Source organism: Pleurodeles waltl, chromosome 7, assembly GCF_031143425.1.
Source record: "Pleurodeles waltl isolate 20211129_DDA chromosome 7, aPleWal1.hap1.20221129, whole genome shotgun sequence".
Taxonomy (NCBI): domain Eukaryota; kingdom Metazoa; phylum Chordata; class Amphibia; order Caudata; family Salamandridae; genus Pleurodeles; species Pleurodeles waltl.
Window position 1 is genome coordinate 1,031,903,557 of NC_090446.1, and position 18,637 is coordinate 1,031,922,193.

An 18,637-nucleotide genomic window follows, 5' to 3' on the forward strand; every position below is an offset into this window, starting at 1 on the left:
CTCCTATTTCCCATTGATGCATGCAATACCAACATGTCTTTTTCAAAAGAAGTTCTCTACTGATTCTGGATATGAGCAGCTCCAGCTAAACTACTTGAAAACTAAGGGGCATATTTAAGAGCACCTAGCTCCTCCTTGCACCACACTTGGGTCATTTTGTTGGCACAAATGTAGCCCAACGAGGCCAAAAACACTGCGCCATATTTACAAGGTGGTGCAATGCGTGTATTGCGTCACTTTGTAACCCATTGTGCTACATTATGCTTGCTACAGGCATAATGTATGCAAAGGGAGCGTTCCCCGTTAGGGGGGGTCAAAAAAATGGCGCAAGGAAATCTAAGAGATTTCCTTACACCATTTTTTTCAGCACTTTTAACCCTTGCTCAGAGCAGGCGTTAAAAGGAGGCTTCCATTGCTTACAATGGGCCTCTTGGTGCTTTGCAGAATTAGCGTCAGAATTTTTTATGCTAATCCTGCAAAGCCCCAGACTAGCATAAAAAATTCTGATACTAGTCCTCTAACTACCGCCATGGTGCACCGTATTTAAATGCGGCGCACGCATGGGGGCGCTAAGGGGGGTTCTAAGGGGCATAAGAAAATGGGCGCTGCACTGTGTGCACCACCATTTGTCTTAAATATGGCCCTAAATTCTTAGATATTTATACTTCTTTTCGATCTCCAGCAGACCTAGTTCAGTTTCCACCTATACTTGGTCCTCAGTTGGCCTTCTGAGTAGATCATATTTTGCTCAGGTGATTATCCCTGCCACACTTGGCAAATTTATCCAGTTTTGCTGAAAAGGCCATTAGTGGTTTTTTTGGGTGTAACACAATGAAATTGCCTACATACATATGACAAGTATTCACAATTTTCTAATTGGGGACAGTAGGGTTGGCACTGCTGTACCACCAAGTCACCTATATTAAGGTTAAACACTGAGGGAACAGTTGTTTAATTATGTTGAACAATTGCAATGGTGTGGAATATTTCTTGTAACAATGAAATGTGTACTCAGGTAGAGGTATAAAGTTTGATCTCTAAATCTAGTAACTGGTGAGGGATGCCTAACTGATACAGGTATCATAGAACAAGAAGGCTTTACATGTGATCATACATCAATGTCATCAATTTTCAAATTCTGGGCCTGATTAATAGCGTCCCAGAAGGATAGTCAGAATTTATCGCACCTGAAAAAATCTGACAACCAGGAGTTTGGAATTTATCAAGTATGATAAATTGTACCTATGCTAAGTTTTTGGGGAGTAACATGTGGACATTAGTGTTTACCGAAATCCATCAGGGGCGACCCCTCCACGAGAGCAGAGGAGTGATGCCCCGCTAAAGAAATTCCGCCAGGACTGAAAAATAAAATGATAAACTTTATTTATTACCACTTTATTTTTCAGCACCCTGTCCTGAACTGAGTGTCAGGACGGGGCAAGGCAATTGCTGCTGAGTGGCAGCACGGAGCTGTGCGCTATGTTTAAAGTGTACATGTCCCTTTGGCTGGCTGTTCTACGACAGCTAGCCTGACATCCGCACTTTAAACTTCCCTAACCCACCTGTCTTAAGACAGCTAGGTTAGAGAAAGCACAGGCCTCCAGTGCTCTTGTGAGCGCTGGGAGAGGCTGCTCCCTCCAATCCTGACTCTTCTTTCATACTGGTTACCAGCATGAATGCAGTGCCAGGATTGGTTAGTGCAGTTTCCTGGGTCCCTCGTTGGAGCTTTTCAGGAGAGAAGGAGAGACAAGGAGAGCCATAAGGTAAGTGTGTTTTTTTATTATTATTATTGTAGCCCCACCCCCCATTGTAAATACAAGCCAGCCGCCACTGAAATCCGAAGGTGCCAATAAATGCCAAGCCTTTTTCACTTGCTGATTCTGACAGATTTAACCTGTCGAAATGTCGTGGAGAATGGAAACTTTACTGCACCTGCTAATTACTGGGTGTGATAAACATCGCACCACATAATGGCGATCACAATTTTACGAGTCAGTTGTGATCACACCCCATTTGTTTACTTCTAGGCAGCAGTAGAAAATAACAATAAATTGATTTTAAATGGCATTTAATACCGCAGTTAAAACATAATAAATGAAGGTGTGCCTATTGCGTAACTTAAGCTATTGTTCAGCGTCTTTAGGGACTTATACTGCTCTGGGAAATACATGTACCACAACTTACATGTTTCTCATAGCAATTTTATCTCCTGGATCTGAGTTCTGCAGGTCGAAATCATGGATAAGACAGTTTGTTTTCACTGGGATGTAAACCCATGTTTCCCTTGTCCTGACCTGCAAAACTCCCAATCAGCAGCTATTACTCCAGTGTGACCTTCACCAGATACTACCTGGCACAATTTGTGCAAAGAAAAATGACATTGCTTAGGATTCAGAATGTCAAATTGGGAGCAAATACCTGTTGTCACCTGGGTTTTATTTTACCCTCAATACTCAGAATAAGACCCCTACCAATTAATACTCCGTTGAGCAATCCTGAAAGTATGAAAGGCTGATTTTGCCTTGCTGGAATTTAAAGTTTGGTCCTGCAATGCACAGTCCGAATCAATAGCGTATTCACCCAGCTATCTTGCCACTGAATTATTAAAATATTATTTCAATAGTTCAGGGCGGGCTGAAACGTCGAGTGGGAGAAAGGTGAAGCAAATCTTGGAGCATTTTACCTAAATATTACCATCCAAATTCGGATTTCCTCTTCCTAAACACTGCCAGAGCCCAACATCATTATAATATAGAACACACCGGAAGATATGACTTTCTTTCCTAGCCAGTGCTGCTTTATGCAACTAACAATCCATGCCAATGGTATAAACTATTTTTTTGCTATTATCTAATATATGGGGGGGGGGCTTCAATGAAAGGCCTCGATTTTCACCGAAATACCTTACAAGTTAGGAGAGGATGTGGCGTAATGGCCAGAGCTATTGACTTTGGAGCTAGGAAACCAGGTTCAACAGTCATGTCTGCACATCTGGGCAAACCACTTAATTTCCCTATGCCTACCAAAAAAGTGAATGGTCCTAATGTAACTGGTGCTCATGTCTAGCGCTCCAATACCTTCGGGAGAGTTCGCGCTCTATGAAAACTGCAAAGATATGTTAGGCTTTTTGGTTCGTAGATTTCAGATTTTTGGATTATAAAGTTCACATGTAGGGGTTCAGCGCAGGAACAAATAATCTTCCCTTAGGTAATTGTGCTACATAAGCGAGTATTTAGTATTACATTGGTCGCAGTGGGAGACACCCCATTGCCTAACATTAGCCCCCACGGTGCCGAGGGGGGGGGGGGGGGGGGGAGCTGTGAGCTCCAGGGGTCACCTCAGCACAGCACACTGTGCATGAGCGGAAGGTCCCTGACTGGGTCCTGGGGGCAAGGTGGGCTTCCATGTGCTTTGCAGCCACCCCCCGCAACGCCCCCGTTAAAGTTTGGTTACGCTACCACGCCTCTCCTAGTGGGATGCGGCACGATAACGTTTTTTTCTAGCAGGAATATCACAGCGCTGCTGCTAGAACGGTTGTTGAATCATTCATTGAATTAGTTGAATTATAGATGTCTTCTTGATGTTTCAGGAGAGGAATCTCCATCCTGTCTGAATAGCCACGTCAGCTCTACTGACCCTTACCCGCGCTGCGAGAGAGGCTGTGTCGTCGACGCACATTCATGCGTTGGAAACGGGAGGATTGAGACTTAAACAAGGCAGCATTCAGATCTAGCAACGTCATGGTCTACCCATATTTTAATTTAACAAAAATATTCTTGTCATTGGAGGGAGTGTGAATGGGATCTAAGGGGCTCTACTTGAATCTTCAGTCGACGTAAATATTCGGATTCGTCATTCTTGCGGATCTTCTAAAGCAACAGGGCGCGAACACATCTGTAATGGAGAAATCAGTCATTTTCAAGAGGCTCAGCTGTGGCAGGGTTCTCCAAGCCTGTGCAGAAATCGCTCAGCCGGGAACATTTTGCCTGGATGGCAAGACGTGGGTAGAAGCCTGCTGCTGGCAGATAGTTTATTGTTGAAATGAATCATACATTGAATTGCCAACAAACTCGAACCAGTCACCACCCCACGCTGCAAACACTGAGCCAAACTGATATTGTACTGACCATCACGCTTACCATCAGTCTTGTCATTCTGCAGCCCAAACTGTTACCTTCTGTTTGTTGCTGAAGCGGTAGTTACAACTTAATTCTCAGCCTAATTAAAAACGAATACTTTCCCACTGATTCTCGGTCTTAAGACCTTGGTGAGGCATTATTGAACATGATGGAACCCCCTTTTAACATGTGCCTTCATACTTCTAGATTAGGCACTTACATCTCTACCGGATGCAGTGTTTGTTATAAAAGATGTTGTGTTTCAATGATTCATATCATTCCTTTGGGAATGCCCCATCAGCTAAAGATTTGTCCATTCGTTGTACACAACCATTCATGTGACTTGTGCCGGGCTAGAAGGATCCGACAGCTTCTGCAACCCTGCATGGCCCCACATGCAGCAGCCATCAAAATCCACACCCGCTACTACTTCATATATGCTGACAATACTCAAATACAAAATATTATACAGAAAGAACAAAGAGCAAGAAACTCTGCGTTATATGAGAGTGGGGTACCAATCCGCCTGATTGCGACTGGCCCAGTGTTCCCATACACGATTTTTCCTAAAGCTGGAACTCCAGGTCTGATTTTACTGGGCCATTAATCCTGGGTGATAAAATCGTAAATGCAGCCAAGCCCCTGTACCGATCTTCTCCAAGCATGTTTATTTTCAGCAAAGAGGGAGCAGATATTGTTTCAACCTACTAGGGCACCTTTTTCTCCTTCCCTCCACTCACCACCCCGTCCCCCATCCCCCTAGCACCTACCCCCCAGCTCACATTTACCACCTGCACAGAGAAAATCCATGTGGAATTCCACTGAGAAAAAACAGTATTGTCTAGGAACCTAAGAGGAGCAGAGAGGAATTTCGGTCCAGAAGACGTCCTCACTTCATAAACAATTTCAGGCAAAAAAGGTGTGCCGTTCGTTAACAAAAAGTGGCGTTCCATATGGATTTGGGTCTGTTAGGTCATCAGAGGCTGCTCCTTTTAGGAGCACAAGCCCTCAATTACCAGTGGCTGCAGACTTCATCAGCAGCTTCTGCTCCTTGTTGGGTCGGTGCTGCAACGCCCAACAACCCCCTTGAGGGGGCACTTTGCCGGAGATCTTCTCATATTGTCTCTAGGCCAGGATTAATAGTCTTGGTGAGCAGTGAGTCTAAAATAATTTCACACTATATGTAGATCGGTATGAAACTGTTAAAATTAACTAGAGATCCCCTTTGTGCAAATTTTATTCCTGGCGTCCCTGTTAAGCATTAAAAACACTTAACAGGATCAACTTTTCCTAGAACACTACAAATATGGTCAACATACATCAAGCCTAGTCTGTCCCAAAGCACATCAACGGCATTTCATCATGACCTGCCTTAAACCTAATTTACACAAGTAGGCAACTGTAAGGTATGTGAGTGATATTGTCCTACTGTTCTACCTAATCAACTCCCTTAATCTATTGAAGATTAGTGCATATAAACTTGCACCCTAAGTATGGATGGATTTCTTTTGTACCATGCTGATGACCTGAAAATTAAAAAAACATAAAACAACATTCATAAGACACAGTACTGGGATTCCTGAACCCATTGTACTACATACCCATAGTATATTACAGGATTGCTTTTCTTGTGTGGGTGGCAGACAGTTTTTCACTATGTCTATTTTCTCCACGGAAAGTAGAAAAATGTTTTTTTCCTATTTGGTTGTTTTATTGGAAATGGGGGTACTGTTTTTTAAATGGGTGCCATGTTAGGTGGAATAGTTCCATTTAAAATAGTGGTATCCCTAAGTATATATATATATATATATATATATATATATATATATATATATATATATATATATATACATACAATAATGATTAGTATTGTTCCCGAAAGCAGATCAGGAGAGAATCTTTTTGAGAAAAGAATAAAAGCAATTGGAAGTTATTACCAAATGGAAGTGTAGTTTTTTGGTTATAACAGACACCCACTTGAGCACCTTATAAGTCCATGGTTAAAACAGGAAAATCACAGCATTTAATCTGAAGGATACAACAGAGTGAGAAATTTCAAGTGCAGTAAAATGGAAACGAGAGTGGCCAAGAGACTACGGAGAGCGGAATGTTTGTTCTCAAAAGAGAAAAAGACAATAACAGGGACAACTAAAATATTAAAAACGACTGTTACAGAGAATTATTTAAAATATTTGTATATCCAACTGGAACATCTATTGAAGAAGGAAATCACAAAAAGCTGGGAGATCTTAACACTGGAAAAATACATACAAGTTGTTAGGGTTCCAAGAGGGCTAAGGATCTTCACGTTACCAAATCATCCTGATACAAAATCGGAAATGTTTGAAGAATGGGGTGCAAACAGTATGGAATGCTCAAAGAACATGATGCGCATTAACATTAAATATGCCAGGAAGGATTTAGAATCAATCCTGAAGGAAGTAAAGGAAATACAGGAAAAAATTGGAGCCCTAAATAAAGAAGAGGAAAGTATCAATCAATCAATCAATCAGCAAAATGTATAGAGCGTGCTACTCACCCGTGAGGGTCTCAAGACGCTGGGAGGGGGGGATCAAGGGGGGGAGCAGGGAGGGTCACTGTTCGAACAACCATGTCCTGAGGTTCTTTCTGAAGAGCAGGAAGTCTTTGGTTTTGCGAAGGCTGGTGGGGAGGGAGTTCCAGGTTTTGGGGCGAGGTAGGAGAAGGACCTGCCTCCTGTGGTGGTGCATTGGATGCGGGGGACTGTGGCTAGGGCGAGGTCGGCTGATTGGAAGTTGCGTGTGGGAGTGTGGAAGTTCACTCTTTCGTTGAGGTAGGTTGGGCCGGTGTTGTGGAGGGATTTGTGTGCGTGGAAGAGGATCTTGAATGTGATTCTCTTGTCTATGGGGAGCCAGTGAAGGGATTTGAGGTGTGGTGAGATTCGTTTGTGGCAGGGGAGGCCAAGGACGAGGTGTGCAGCTGTGTTCTGGATTCTCTGGAGTTTGCGTTTGAGTTTGAGTGTGGTGCCGGCGTAGAGGACGTTACCGTAGTCTAGTCTGCTGATGATGAGTGCATGGGTGACTGTCTTCCTGGTCTCTGGGGGAATCCATTTGAAGGATTTTTTTGGAGTGCGGAGTGTGTGGAAGCAGGAGGAGGTTAGAGCATTGATTTGCTGTGTCATGGAGAGGGAGGGGTCCAGGATGATGCCGAGGTTGCGTGCGTGGTTTGCGGGGGTGGGTGCGGGGCCTAGGGCGGTGGGCCACCAGGAGTCGTCCCATGTGGTTTTGTTGGGGCCGAAGATGATGATCTCGGTTTTGTTGGAGTTAAGCTTGAGGTAGTTAGTAGTCATCCAGTTGGCGGTGTCGAGGAGAGCAGCATGTAGGTTGGTTTTGGTGGTGGTGGGGATGCGGGCGAGGGAGAGGATGAGTTGGGTGTCATCTGCGTATGTGAAGATAGTGATTCCGTGTGCTCGGTGGATGTTGGCTAGGGGGATCATGTAGATGTTGAAGAGTGTGGGGCTGGGGGAGGACCCTTGGGGGATTCCGCAGATGATCTTGGCAGCGGTGGAGTGGAATGGTGGAAGGCTGACTCTCTGGGTCCGGTCGGTGAGGAAGGAGGTGAGCCAGTCTAAGGCTTTGTGGTGAGTAACACGTTAAGGCAAATTATGGATGTCACTCTGGAAAAATGTGAAAAAATTATTGAAGAGCGAAAACAAAGAAAGTTTCGAAGAGATGAGATTGATTATGAAACTGGAAGGATTTTAACATTTGCAAAAAGATTTGACATGTTGAAACAATAAAATCCGAATATTTCAGATAAGAAGATACAATCTCTGGAAATGTCTATTAGTGAATCAGATGTGGAAGTAAGTTAAGGAGAGGAAATAGCAGCTCCAGTTAGAAAGATTACTTTTTTAGACTAAATTAAACTAGTCTATATGGATCAAAGAACACTAATGGGAGGAGGACGGGGCCAAACACGAGATCGAGGAAGAAAACTCACATGGGATCGAGGAAGTATCGGAAAACAAGAAGGGGGTCTGGAAAGAGTAAAAGACTGTCCCGTGAGAAGTAAACAAATACACAAAACCAAGTAATGGAAAACAATTCAAGTGAGAATTTAATTGTAAATCTTTCAAATCATGAATTGACGCAACAAGAAATGACTCTCCGTAGTAAAGGCCTGCCCTTCTGTCCGGAGATGCACTTTGATCATGTTGAAACAAGGATTGATCTATACAAATTTGTACGTAAACTAAAACTGGCCAAATTTTTCTCTAAACAAACATCATTAGAACAACCACAAGATGAATGAAGCATGCCATCAATCAATTTAACTATTGAACAGAAATCTGATGTTAAAACAGCATACAACTTAATGTATAATCTTGAGGATCAAGAACTGTCTGAGACACAAGTACTGGAAGAATTAGACATTAATATTAGTACACATTGTTGCACAAATTTGAAACCAAAATTGAAATTCTGTCCAACACTATCGCTAGGAAATAGGATGGATATAATCCATGATCTGGTGGTTGAAGATCTAGAAAAATTGAATTAAATCAAACATACAACAAGGGAAAATATTACCAAACAGGAACGTGAGCCACATTGATTGAAAATCAAAGTCTGGAAATTAAACCTGCAGATAAAGGGGGAAATATAGTGGTTATGGAAAAACAAGACTAAATGAAAGAAGCATATAAACAATTGAATATTAAAAATCACCATTCAAAATTTGAGGGGAATCCAATTAACCAATTAATCATGCAATTAAATCATTTGCTGGATAGTTGGTATGATGAGGGCTTGCTAAATAAGGAGGAGAGATCTTTCTTGAGCAATGACAATCCAATCATGCCTACAATTTATTTTCTCCCCAAAATTCATAAAAGATTGGAAAAGCCACCTGGCCGTCCTATAATTTCCAGTTGTGACTCATTATATGAGAACCTATCAACATATGTGGATTTTCTTTTTAGCCCCCATTGTAATGAGCTTAAGCTCTTATGTCAAAGATACAGGGGACTTTCTAAGAGCACTTTCGGGAATTGACTGGGAACCAGAATATAAACTTGTCACCATAGAGGTAGTATCGCTATACACCTCAATCAGGCATAAAATGGGCTTGATGGCAGTGCAGTATTGTTTACAACAATGGGATATTAAGTATTTGAAACACTCAGAGATGCTAATGAAGATGATTGACTTGTGCCTAAGGAACAATATATTTCTCTTTAACCATCAGCTATATGCCCAAGTCTGTGGGACAGTAATGGGAGTTTCCTTCCCACCGAGTTATGCGAACTTGATGATGGGATGGTGGGAAAAACATGTAGCATGGAGTGAAGAGAATGAGGAATTTGCAGCAAAGGCCGTCATGTGGCTGAGATATATTGATGATTTATTCATCATTTGGAATGGAACAGAGAAGGAGTTTGTACATTATTTTGAACGTTTGAATAGGAATTAAGTGGGTTTACAATTTACCCATAACATTAGCTCTCAATTCGTTCAATTTCTGGATGTCCAAGTATACATTGAAAATAATAAAATTTAAACTACATTACATCGGAAAGCCACTTCTACAAATAGTATACTACATGGAGATAGGTTTCACCCGGCATCTCTGAGGAAAAGTATACCATAAGGAGAGTTATTAGAATTTAATACAATTGCTCCACAGCACACGAAATGGAACTGAAATTTAGAGAAACTAGACAAAGATTTATTCAAAGAAAATATAAACTAAGAGACATTAATCTGGGTGAATGTAAAGCAAGATCCAGAACGAGAGCAGAAACATTGAACAAACCTAAATGGAACAAGGATAACAAAGATTCTAGTATAAGAATGATCATGACATTTAGCAAGGAAAATCATGTGATCCTGAAGATACTCAATAAATATTGGGATATCATAAGAAAAGATCCCGATATTGGAAAATTGGTAGGAGAAAGACCGTTGGTGACATATAGGAAGGTGTCATCTATACAAGATCTTCTGGTGAACAGTCACTTCCAGATAACCAAGCCTTTGAATTGGTTACAGACTCAAGACGGTTGGTTTCACATGCTGTGGCAAATGTAAGGCCTGTCGGATAGGTGTAAATACAAGAGAATACTTAGATTTTAAGGGCAAATCAATAAAAATCTTGAAGAGAATTACATGTAACACCACCCATGTAGTTTACATAATTGATTGCGATTGTAGATTACGGTACGTGGGGAGTACAATTTGTCCTTTAAAAAAACGTATACTAGAACATATCAGAGCCGTGCAGAATAATGATGGAAATTATGTCGTGGCAAAACACCTAACCAGGCATAAGGATAAAAAGTGGACAAATATGACGTTTTTCGGCAATGCAACTGTAGAGCATAATAAAAGAGGAGGTAATCGAGAGCTTAGGTTGAGACGCTTGGAATCACGACTAATAATACATCTTAAAACCAAGGCCCCGAGGGGACTCAATGCTGATGAAGAACTTCATTTTCATTTATGATGAAAATTATGCTGTAGTTATAAACAATAAGATCTATAATTTGGTGTCAAGGTGGGGAATAAATAGGTACAGAGAATGATAGTGTCAGGGGAATAGGTACGAAGTGGCTATGCGAAATTGGTATCATGGCTACCAGATTATCAAGGAAGGCCGAGGACATAGAAATGAAATCCACTCACAAGAAGTAAGGAGAGTACTATGCGTATAGAGGTCCGCATATATACTCAGAGATAGAGAGTTATATGAAATAAAAACCAAGATCTTTCACTGATAACTGTTGTAACTATACAGAGTAGACTGACTCATATAAAGCTGCACCTTTTAATAATGTACTATGCATTATTAATACCAAATATCCCTCAAATGAACCAAATATTATAACTACCATTTCAGGTTCTGAGAAAACATATTTTTGCCTGCACACATGTGAAAAATGATTGTTATGAATCTCTGCATATATAATTTTAGATATAAAGCTAAATGCTGAAATTGCCTTTTAAAAGAAGAAACAAAGATGGGTTTGGGTTGTTCACATTTCTTGGCCGTTAGTAGTTTTTTAGGGGACTATGGGCCTCATTATGACCCTGGCGGGCGGCGGAGGCCGCCCGCCAGGATCCCGCCCTCCAAATTACCGCGCCGCGGTCAAAAGACCGCGGCGGGTATTACGAGTTTTCCCCTGGGCTGGCGGGCGGTTCCAGTAAAACCGCCCGCCAGCCCAGGGGAAAACGACCTTCCCACGAGGATGCCGGCTCGTAATCGAGCCGGCGGATGGGAAGGTGCGACGGGTGCAGTGGCACCCGTCGCGTATTTCAGTGTCTGCAAGGCAGACACTGAAATACTTTTCGGGGCCCTCTTACGGGGGCCCCTGCCGTGCCCATGCCATTGGCATGGGCACGGCAGGGGCCCCCAGGGGCCCCCAGGGGCCCCCCCTACCGCCATCCTGTTCATGGCGGCTTTCCCGCCATGAACTGGATGGCGGTAGGGGGGGTCAGAATCCTCATGGCTGCGGAGCGCGCTCCGCAGCCATGGAGGATTCCAAAGAGCAGCGGAAAATCAGCGGGAGACCGCTGACTTTCCGCTTCTGACCGCGGCTGAACCGCCGCGGTCAGAATGCTCATTGGAGCACCGCCAGCCTGTTGGCGGTGCTCCCGTGGTCGGTGGCCCTGGCGGCCACCGGCCGCCAGGGTCAGAATGACCCTCTATATGTCCCACAGTGCACTTGTGTGGTAGTAGGAAAATAACAATATAAATGGAGACTTATATTAAGGTATATTTTTTGTAAACTGTGAACAAGACCGAGAGGTTGAAACGCATTGGTGGTGTCTTTCTGTAAATTCTTTGGATATAAGAAATTAAACTCCTGGAGTGCAACAAATCAAATGTTTTACAATTGTTTGTTTTGGATATATATATATCTATCTATCTATATATATCTATATATATATATATATATATATATATATATATATATATATATATATATATATAGATAGATAGATAGATAGATATAGATATAGATATAGATAGATATAGATATATATAGTATATTTATTGCATATTTCTGACACATATAAGGATTATAATCCCAGGTGGTGAAACACGTTTCCATGGTGTTGTTTTCAGTATCTAGGGAGAACTTGGTATCACACAATATTATATAAATTATCCGTTTGTCAGTTACAGATGAGCCTCATTTTCTACTAGTAGCCTTTGTTAGAAACAGAAGGCCTACTCTGATCATATTACACTCTGCTGTTGCTAATAGTTATGTACCTAGGAAACCTGGACACACAGAGTCCTGTTGGAAAGGGAACAATGATGGGTGTTTAGATTGAAACACATATAACAGGATTAAATGATGACATTCCCTGTCCTTACTGGCAACATGTGGATGAAATAAGAATAAGGGGGAGAAGACTTCGAATATATCTCTGGAGGGCACTAGTAATACTCATATATATTAGGAAGTTTTTTCTTATGGAATGACACACCTTTTTTGCTTGCTACCGGCTTTGCTCAGTTATTTCCCATTATGAGGAGATTCACTCATAATTACATGGTACTGGTGGGTTGTTACTTTGAGGTAATGTTAATTTCGTTCAAAGAGTTTACACTCAGGCAGTACGGCGCTACTCCCAATGAGTGACTAAATGCTATGTGGACGTCAAATTATTGATGTTGACGTTAATAGCACAAAGTGCCTGAGTGATTTTGAAAATAAAGAATTTGTATGTATGCTCTTCCTTTACACCAAGGATACCCTTGGAACACCTGCAATATTATGCCATTTATTCATTGCTCATTTGTGTAAGTCTCTTTTTGCGTTTCCCATCTTAAGCTGGATCATGACATTACTACATGTGTAGTCCAGCCTGTGCTCTCCATTTACCCCCAGGTTTCCCAGTGCCTTCACTGCTGGTCCGTTCTGCCATTTCTTCAAGCTTACTGTTTTGTGGACCCATCTTTAGTTTCTGTCCTCTTATGGTTGTTCTCCACCACTCTTCTGATCACACTTCCTTGCAGCTGTTAGCTGAAAAGTGCACAAGTCACCGTGTGCCAGTTTTGACAGACGCAAGTCTCACAATACTCAATTACCTGAAAGGGTCAAGAAAGTTGCAGGAAGATCCATTAGAAAGAATCTTGCAAATATGGTTGACTAGACCTTGGACATACACCATATCTCAAAACATTAGCTTCTTCTCTTGCCTCCGTTTTAACTTTCAGCTTGTTTTTTTGCTGTCCATCTAAAATTGCCTTTCCAGAAAGAAGTATGGAGTGAATTCTCTGATAAACTCCTTCTCGACACAAGTGGCAACATGGGCAGTGTTGAGTCCAGTGGTATGTCTTTTTGTTTATAGTAGAGCTTCCCTTAATATCAATGGAGTCAGAAGAAGGCTCACTGTCAAGTGTGTTATGACAAAATCTGTTATGTGAAGCTATATACAAAAAATGTGTTATTTTTTGCAGGTCGGTGCCACTGGGTACTGTTTGGTGAGAAGACAAATTCATGAGATAGATCCACACCCAGAATGTAACCTTAAAAATCTCTCTAGTTTGACAGGAAGAGCTGCAATGGGAGTTTCTGCCATCCCTAGTGGAATGCGGGTTCAAAATTCAGTTTTTGGCAAGAGCCAGAAACAACCCCTGTCTATATCTCTGTAGCTCTAGTTCATTTCCACTGTCTGATCCTGACAGTGTGCCCTATTAGTCAAGTGTTCACCTATTGTTTGAGGCTTTGATTTGGGTGCGTGTTCTTGCTCTCGTTTTCAGTGTGCTCCCTGTCTCCTTAACTGCTAACTTATTGCTGAGGTTGGATACCACCACATAAGTGTCCACAGGGGAACAGGAGAATTGTTCTTGCAGTTTACCTCAAACCTGGAGTAAATTTCAGTGATGGTGACTGCATGTTGTACCCAAGGCTTTATCATTGGGAGGTGCTGTTATCTGACAGACACCCTTCATCTAAGTGTGCTGAACAACTTATTTTCGATTGTGAGAGGTAGAATGCAGTAACGTGTTTCTATGAACATCCTGAGTCTTTGGTGGTTGGGTCAAATTCATTAGGAGGCCAGTAAAGAGTCAATATTGAGCATTTTTTGACTGTCCAAAAACCTGGAACTGATTTCCCTCTAGGCAGTTGTATGAACTAAGTGTTTTTGGAAGGTGATTGATTTGGGCTATTAGATATTGTAGTCCACCTTGAGCATGCCTCGGACTTTCAGAGGAGGGAGAAACAATATGTGTTGGCTTAGGCCCACTTTTTTCTTAGCCTCTCTTCAGAGTCTGTACGATTAAGAGAGATTGCCTCTTATCATCTAATCATACGTGAATCTTGGAGTTGACAGGCCTTAGATGGACAGTAGATGCCCTTCATCCCATTGATCTGCAGTGCTGTCCCTGTCTTGTTTTTGCGAGTCTCCTTCACGGTGGATGCAAAAGTGACTCTTGTCAGGATAAAGAATGACTATTTCACGGTTTTTAACATGCCCCAAAAAGCAGCATCTTAGACGGCCACACACGGCATTAAAATGAAAATATGGAGACCTGTGGGCCAGTAATCAAGGAGTATAAAACTGCCTTCCTCTCGAGCAGTGCTTTAAATGGAAATATAACACTGCAGGTACTCAATATTTAGCGTACCTGTTTGCTCCTGAGAAGTGCCGGTAATCTCCTAATAAATGTTTTGCAATAGTGCTGGAAAGTGCAGGCGCGCTCCCCCTCAACTTGAAGAAGTGCGGGTACCGAGTACCGGACAGTACCTGCCCATTTAAAGCACTGCTCCCGAGGGGAAGGAAGGAGAAACATAAGCCACCGATCCTGTTCCCCGTCTACAGAACACTACTGCCAGACTTATTGGCACACACAATGGTCACATCCACTCGGGGGTTTATAATGATCAATGCACATGCATGTGCAATGAGATTCGTTACTTGTAAAGTATTTTTTTCACAATAGTGTGTCCGAATGTCTTGTCCCATTATCATGATAGCCACACCAAAAAAAAGCCGTATATACTGTAACTCTTAATGGAACAATATTTTTTGAAAATCTGGCATGCACCTCGCCTTCCTGTCTCACTAAAGAGGAGCCAGAAAAATACACCACCTCAACGGAACCATACTGCAAATGGGAACAACTGAGCGAGTGTGATGAGCGAGGCCAGTAATTGCTTCCTCTAGGAACTTCTTTATTTTCCTTTCTTCCCGGCATACTCCTTTCAGTTGTTTCAATCGCCCACATCTTTCATTTTTTTCCTGTCGTTTTTACATTATCTATCCTTTTTTGCTCACACCACTTTCTTTTTCAATTCTTCCTTTCTTCATCCATCCCTATAAGCATCCTTTTGCCCTTACCCCTCTTCATCCATCCATTCGTCCATCTTTCTTTCTACATTCTTCAAATGCATCTTTTCCTTCATACATTTATCCTCCTCTGCATTCATCCACTATGTTTCTATCCATTCTCTCATCCATCACCCATCATTCTTTCCCATCTATCTCTACAGCCATCTTTCATCCTCTCCTCCATCCATCGCTCAATCCACCCATTCTTCCATACATTATTCTTCCCCTCCTCCTTACTTCTCTTCCTGTCCTTCATGCTCTCTTGTTTCATTAGTTCCCCCACCCCACTGGCCCATCAAACTATCCACTTATAGCTGCATGTATGAGCTATAGTCTAGGAAAAGGAGGTAAAAACAAAAAAGTCAAACGCTTTATGATAGTCAGAACTGCCCCGTGAGACCTACCCCTGCCCAAGCTACTGAAGTGTTGGTGGGGCGAGGGGCAGAGCTTTGAGGGCCGTCCATAACGCCCCTGATGTCTCGCATATTTGTTATGGATTCCCCAGACAACTGACTGTCGCTGGCCAATAAGCCCTGCCCTAAATATAGGTTGCCGTCTTTCCCAGTGAAAACTACATGCAATTTGTCCTCGTTTTAAGATTCGGCAAAGGACCGGACATAGGACCAGATGTAGCATTTTCCGATTTTGCGAATCGGAAATTGCGAGTCGGTGCGACTCGCAATTTCCGATTCGCAAAATCAGATGCAGAACGGTGTCTCAGACACCGTCGGCGAGTCGCTATGGGGTGGCAAAGACTCACCTCATTAATATTAATGAGGTGGGTCGCATTTTGTGACACCATAGCGAGTCCCTGCACTCACAGGGATGGTGGCCTGCTGAAGACAGCAGACCTCCATGTCTGTGACTGCTTTTTAAATAAAGCAGTTTTTTATTTTTTATTTTGCAGCCCGTTGCAAAATAAAAAAAATAACGAAACCATTTGGTTTCGGTTTTTCAGAGTAGGCAGTGGTTCATTGGACCACTGCCTGCTCTAAAAAACCCTTTTTGGCAACATTCACAAAGGGGAAGGGGTCCCATAGGTGTGACACTGGTGGTAACTGCGAATTGCTTTGCGACCGCATTCGTGGTCACAAAGCAATTTAGCATAGCGATGCGAGTCGCAAATAGGAAGGGGACACCCCTTCCTATTTGCGAGTCGCATTCACAATTTGCAAATCAGTACCGACTTGCAAATTGTGAATGAGCATCGCAATCGGCATTTTGCATGGCACAAATTTCGATTTTCGCAGTTTGCACCATGCAAAATGCTTGCTACATCTGGCCCTTAATCCTTAAACAGAATTCAGTATATAATCTGTATCCATGTTTAACATGGCTTTAGTTTCTTTGTTTACTTTAACTATTAGCCAGAGATCATTAATAGATCTCTAGAATAGTTTAAAAAGTGTTTTCTCATATATATTGTTTAAGGTATGTACTGATAAAGGAAAAATATATTTTTTCCTAATTTTGTACGGGTTTGGGCATTAAATACCGGTAAAAATTCAGGTCGTTGGTAAATGCACATTAGCTATTGAGCTTCTTTGTTGTACATGTTTCATAATTTCGTATCCTGGTGTTTGGTGTACAAATCTCATATTTTCTGATCCCAGACAGTAAAACGCCTTGCAGGTGGTGCCATGCACAGGGTGCACCCCTGCATAACTGTGTTATGTGTTTGTGTTACACAAAGGGTATTCAAATATAATTCAGAAATCAATTATTTTTCTTGAGGTAATTGATGCACGTGTACGTAATAGAACTATTTTAATGAAATCTTTGATTGGGGTGTTCTATTACAGTGAATGCATGTGTTGATGATGCTTGTTTTCATTTTTCTCTTCTTAACCAAAACCTTGCTTTTGCTTTCAGGTCATGACATACTCGAGTGGATTATTCAACGTCTACAAATTACTGATGAAGGTAAATTCTTGATGAAGTTTTCTTCTTTGTTTTAATATCTTTGAGAAAACTTTTAAAGCACATATATGAAAACATATTAAGGGATCTTGCACGCTCCCTCGCCATCCTAGGTGTAAACACATTACTTAACACTTAGGAGAAAAATCAGAATTTCATCAGTCAGAGATGCTTACAGTCGTGGCTGGCAACTGAGCGGGGGAATAAACAAAAATAAAATAAAAATGTAAAACAAATAACTTACCTGAACCTTGTCGCCGCACCGCTGCACTCAAGGCACAGGCTCTCAGCCGGCCCTGCGGCGAATCATGACGCTGCTCAGAGCAGCGTTAGGATTGGCTGGGAGCACCCAATTAGGGTGCTCCAATACAGACTAGGAGCCTGGGCCTGCTTTCTCCAACTCGGCAACACAGTGCCGGGTTGGAGAGAGCCCTGTGAGTGTGTGTGTTTGGCCGGCCTAAGACGGATGGCCATACATACATGCGCACTGAGGGGAGTGCTGTGTGCAGTGCTTGTCACCCTCATGGCCCCGCCCCTTTAAAAATAAAACAATAATAAACATCATTCATTTTCATTTTCATTTTATTTTAAAGGTGTGCAGCTCCTGCTGCTGAAGAGGGGGTGACGCTCCTCTGCCATAGCGGAGGAGCCACATCTGGATGCTTAAGGACACTTTTACAGGTTTTGGTTCTGACATAAGGGATCACTGACACACAATCGAGGTAAACAATATGATCTGACATAGATATTGTGTCAAAAATATCATTTACCAAAATATCATGTTCTTGTCCTTCTAACGGTCAGTAAAAAAATAACGTAAATAAAATATTGTTTAACACTAATATCATCCAAAAACATACAACAAATTATTTTTTTAAAATATACAGTTTAAAATAGTAATCCTTAAATATTTTAGTATATAGCATTAACATAATGTAAATTACATGAATTATAGTCATATCTAACACCATATATAAATATACACTTAAATAAACACATACACATATGAGTATTTGTGTTTATATATATATGTATATATATAGTGTAACACAATTATAAAAAATATATATTATACATTATAATAAATATATTTTGTTAAATGTTTCAAATTTAGTACAATGAAAAACGTATTTATGATACCTACTTGCGATAGACAGTAGGTAGTTATAGTTAGGACCAACTTTTCGCATAGACAAAGTGATTTTTTTGCTAATAACTTTGACGCCATTTGACGAATCTTCACTAAATTTTCAAAAGTAGTTTGCCATT

At 41.6% G+C, this 18,637-nt stretch overlaps 1 protein-coding gene across 1 annotated transcript in view; it reads left to right on the plus strand.

Annotated features, from left to right (window-relative positions):
* Positions 1–18,637, plus strand: part of RGS9 (regulator of G protein signaling 9) — a 707,657-nt gene that overhangs the window by 259,017 nt on the left and 430,003 nt on the right. Inside the window, exon 3 of the mRNA XM_069199876.1 lies at positions 17,321–17,371. Within this exon, the coding sequence (XP_069055977.1) occupies positions 17,321–17,371 (51 nt within the window). The remainder of the gene's footprint in view (positions 1–17,320; positions 17,372–18,637) is intronic.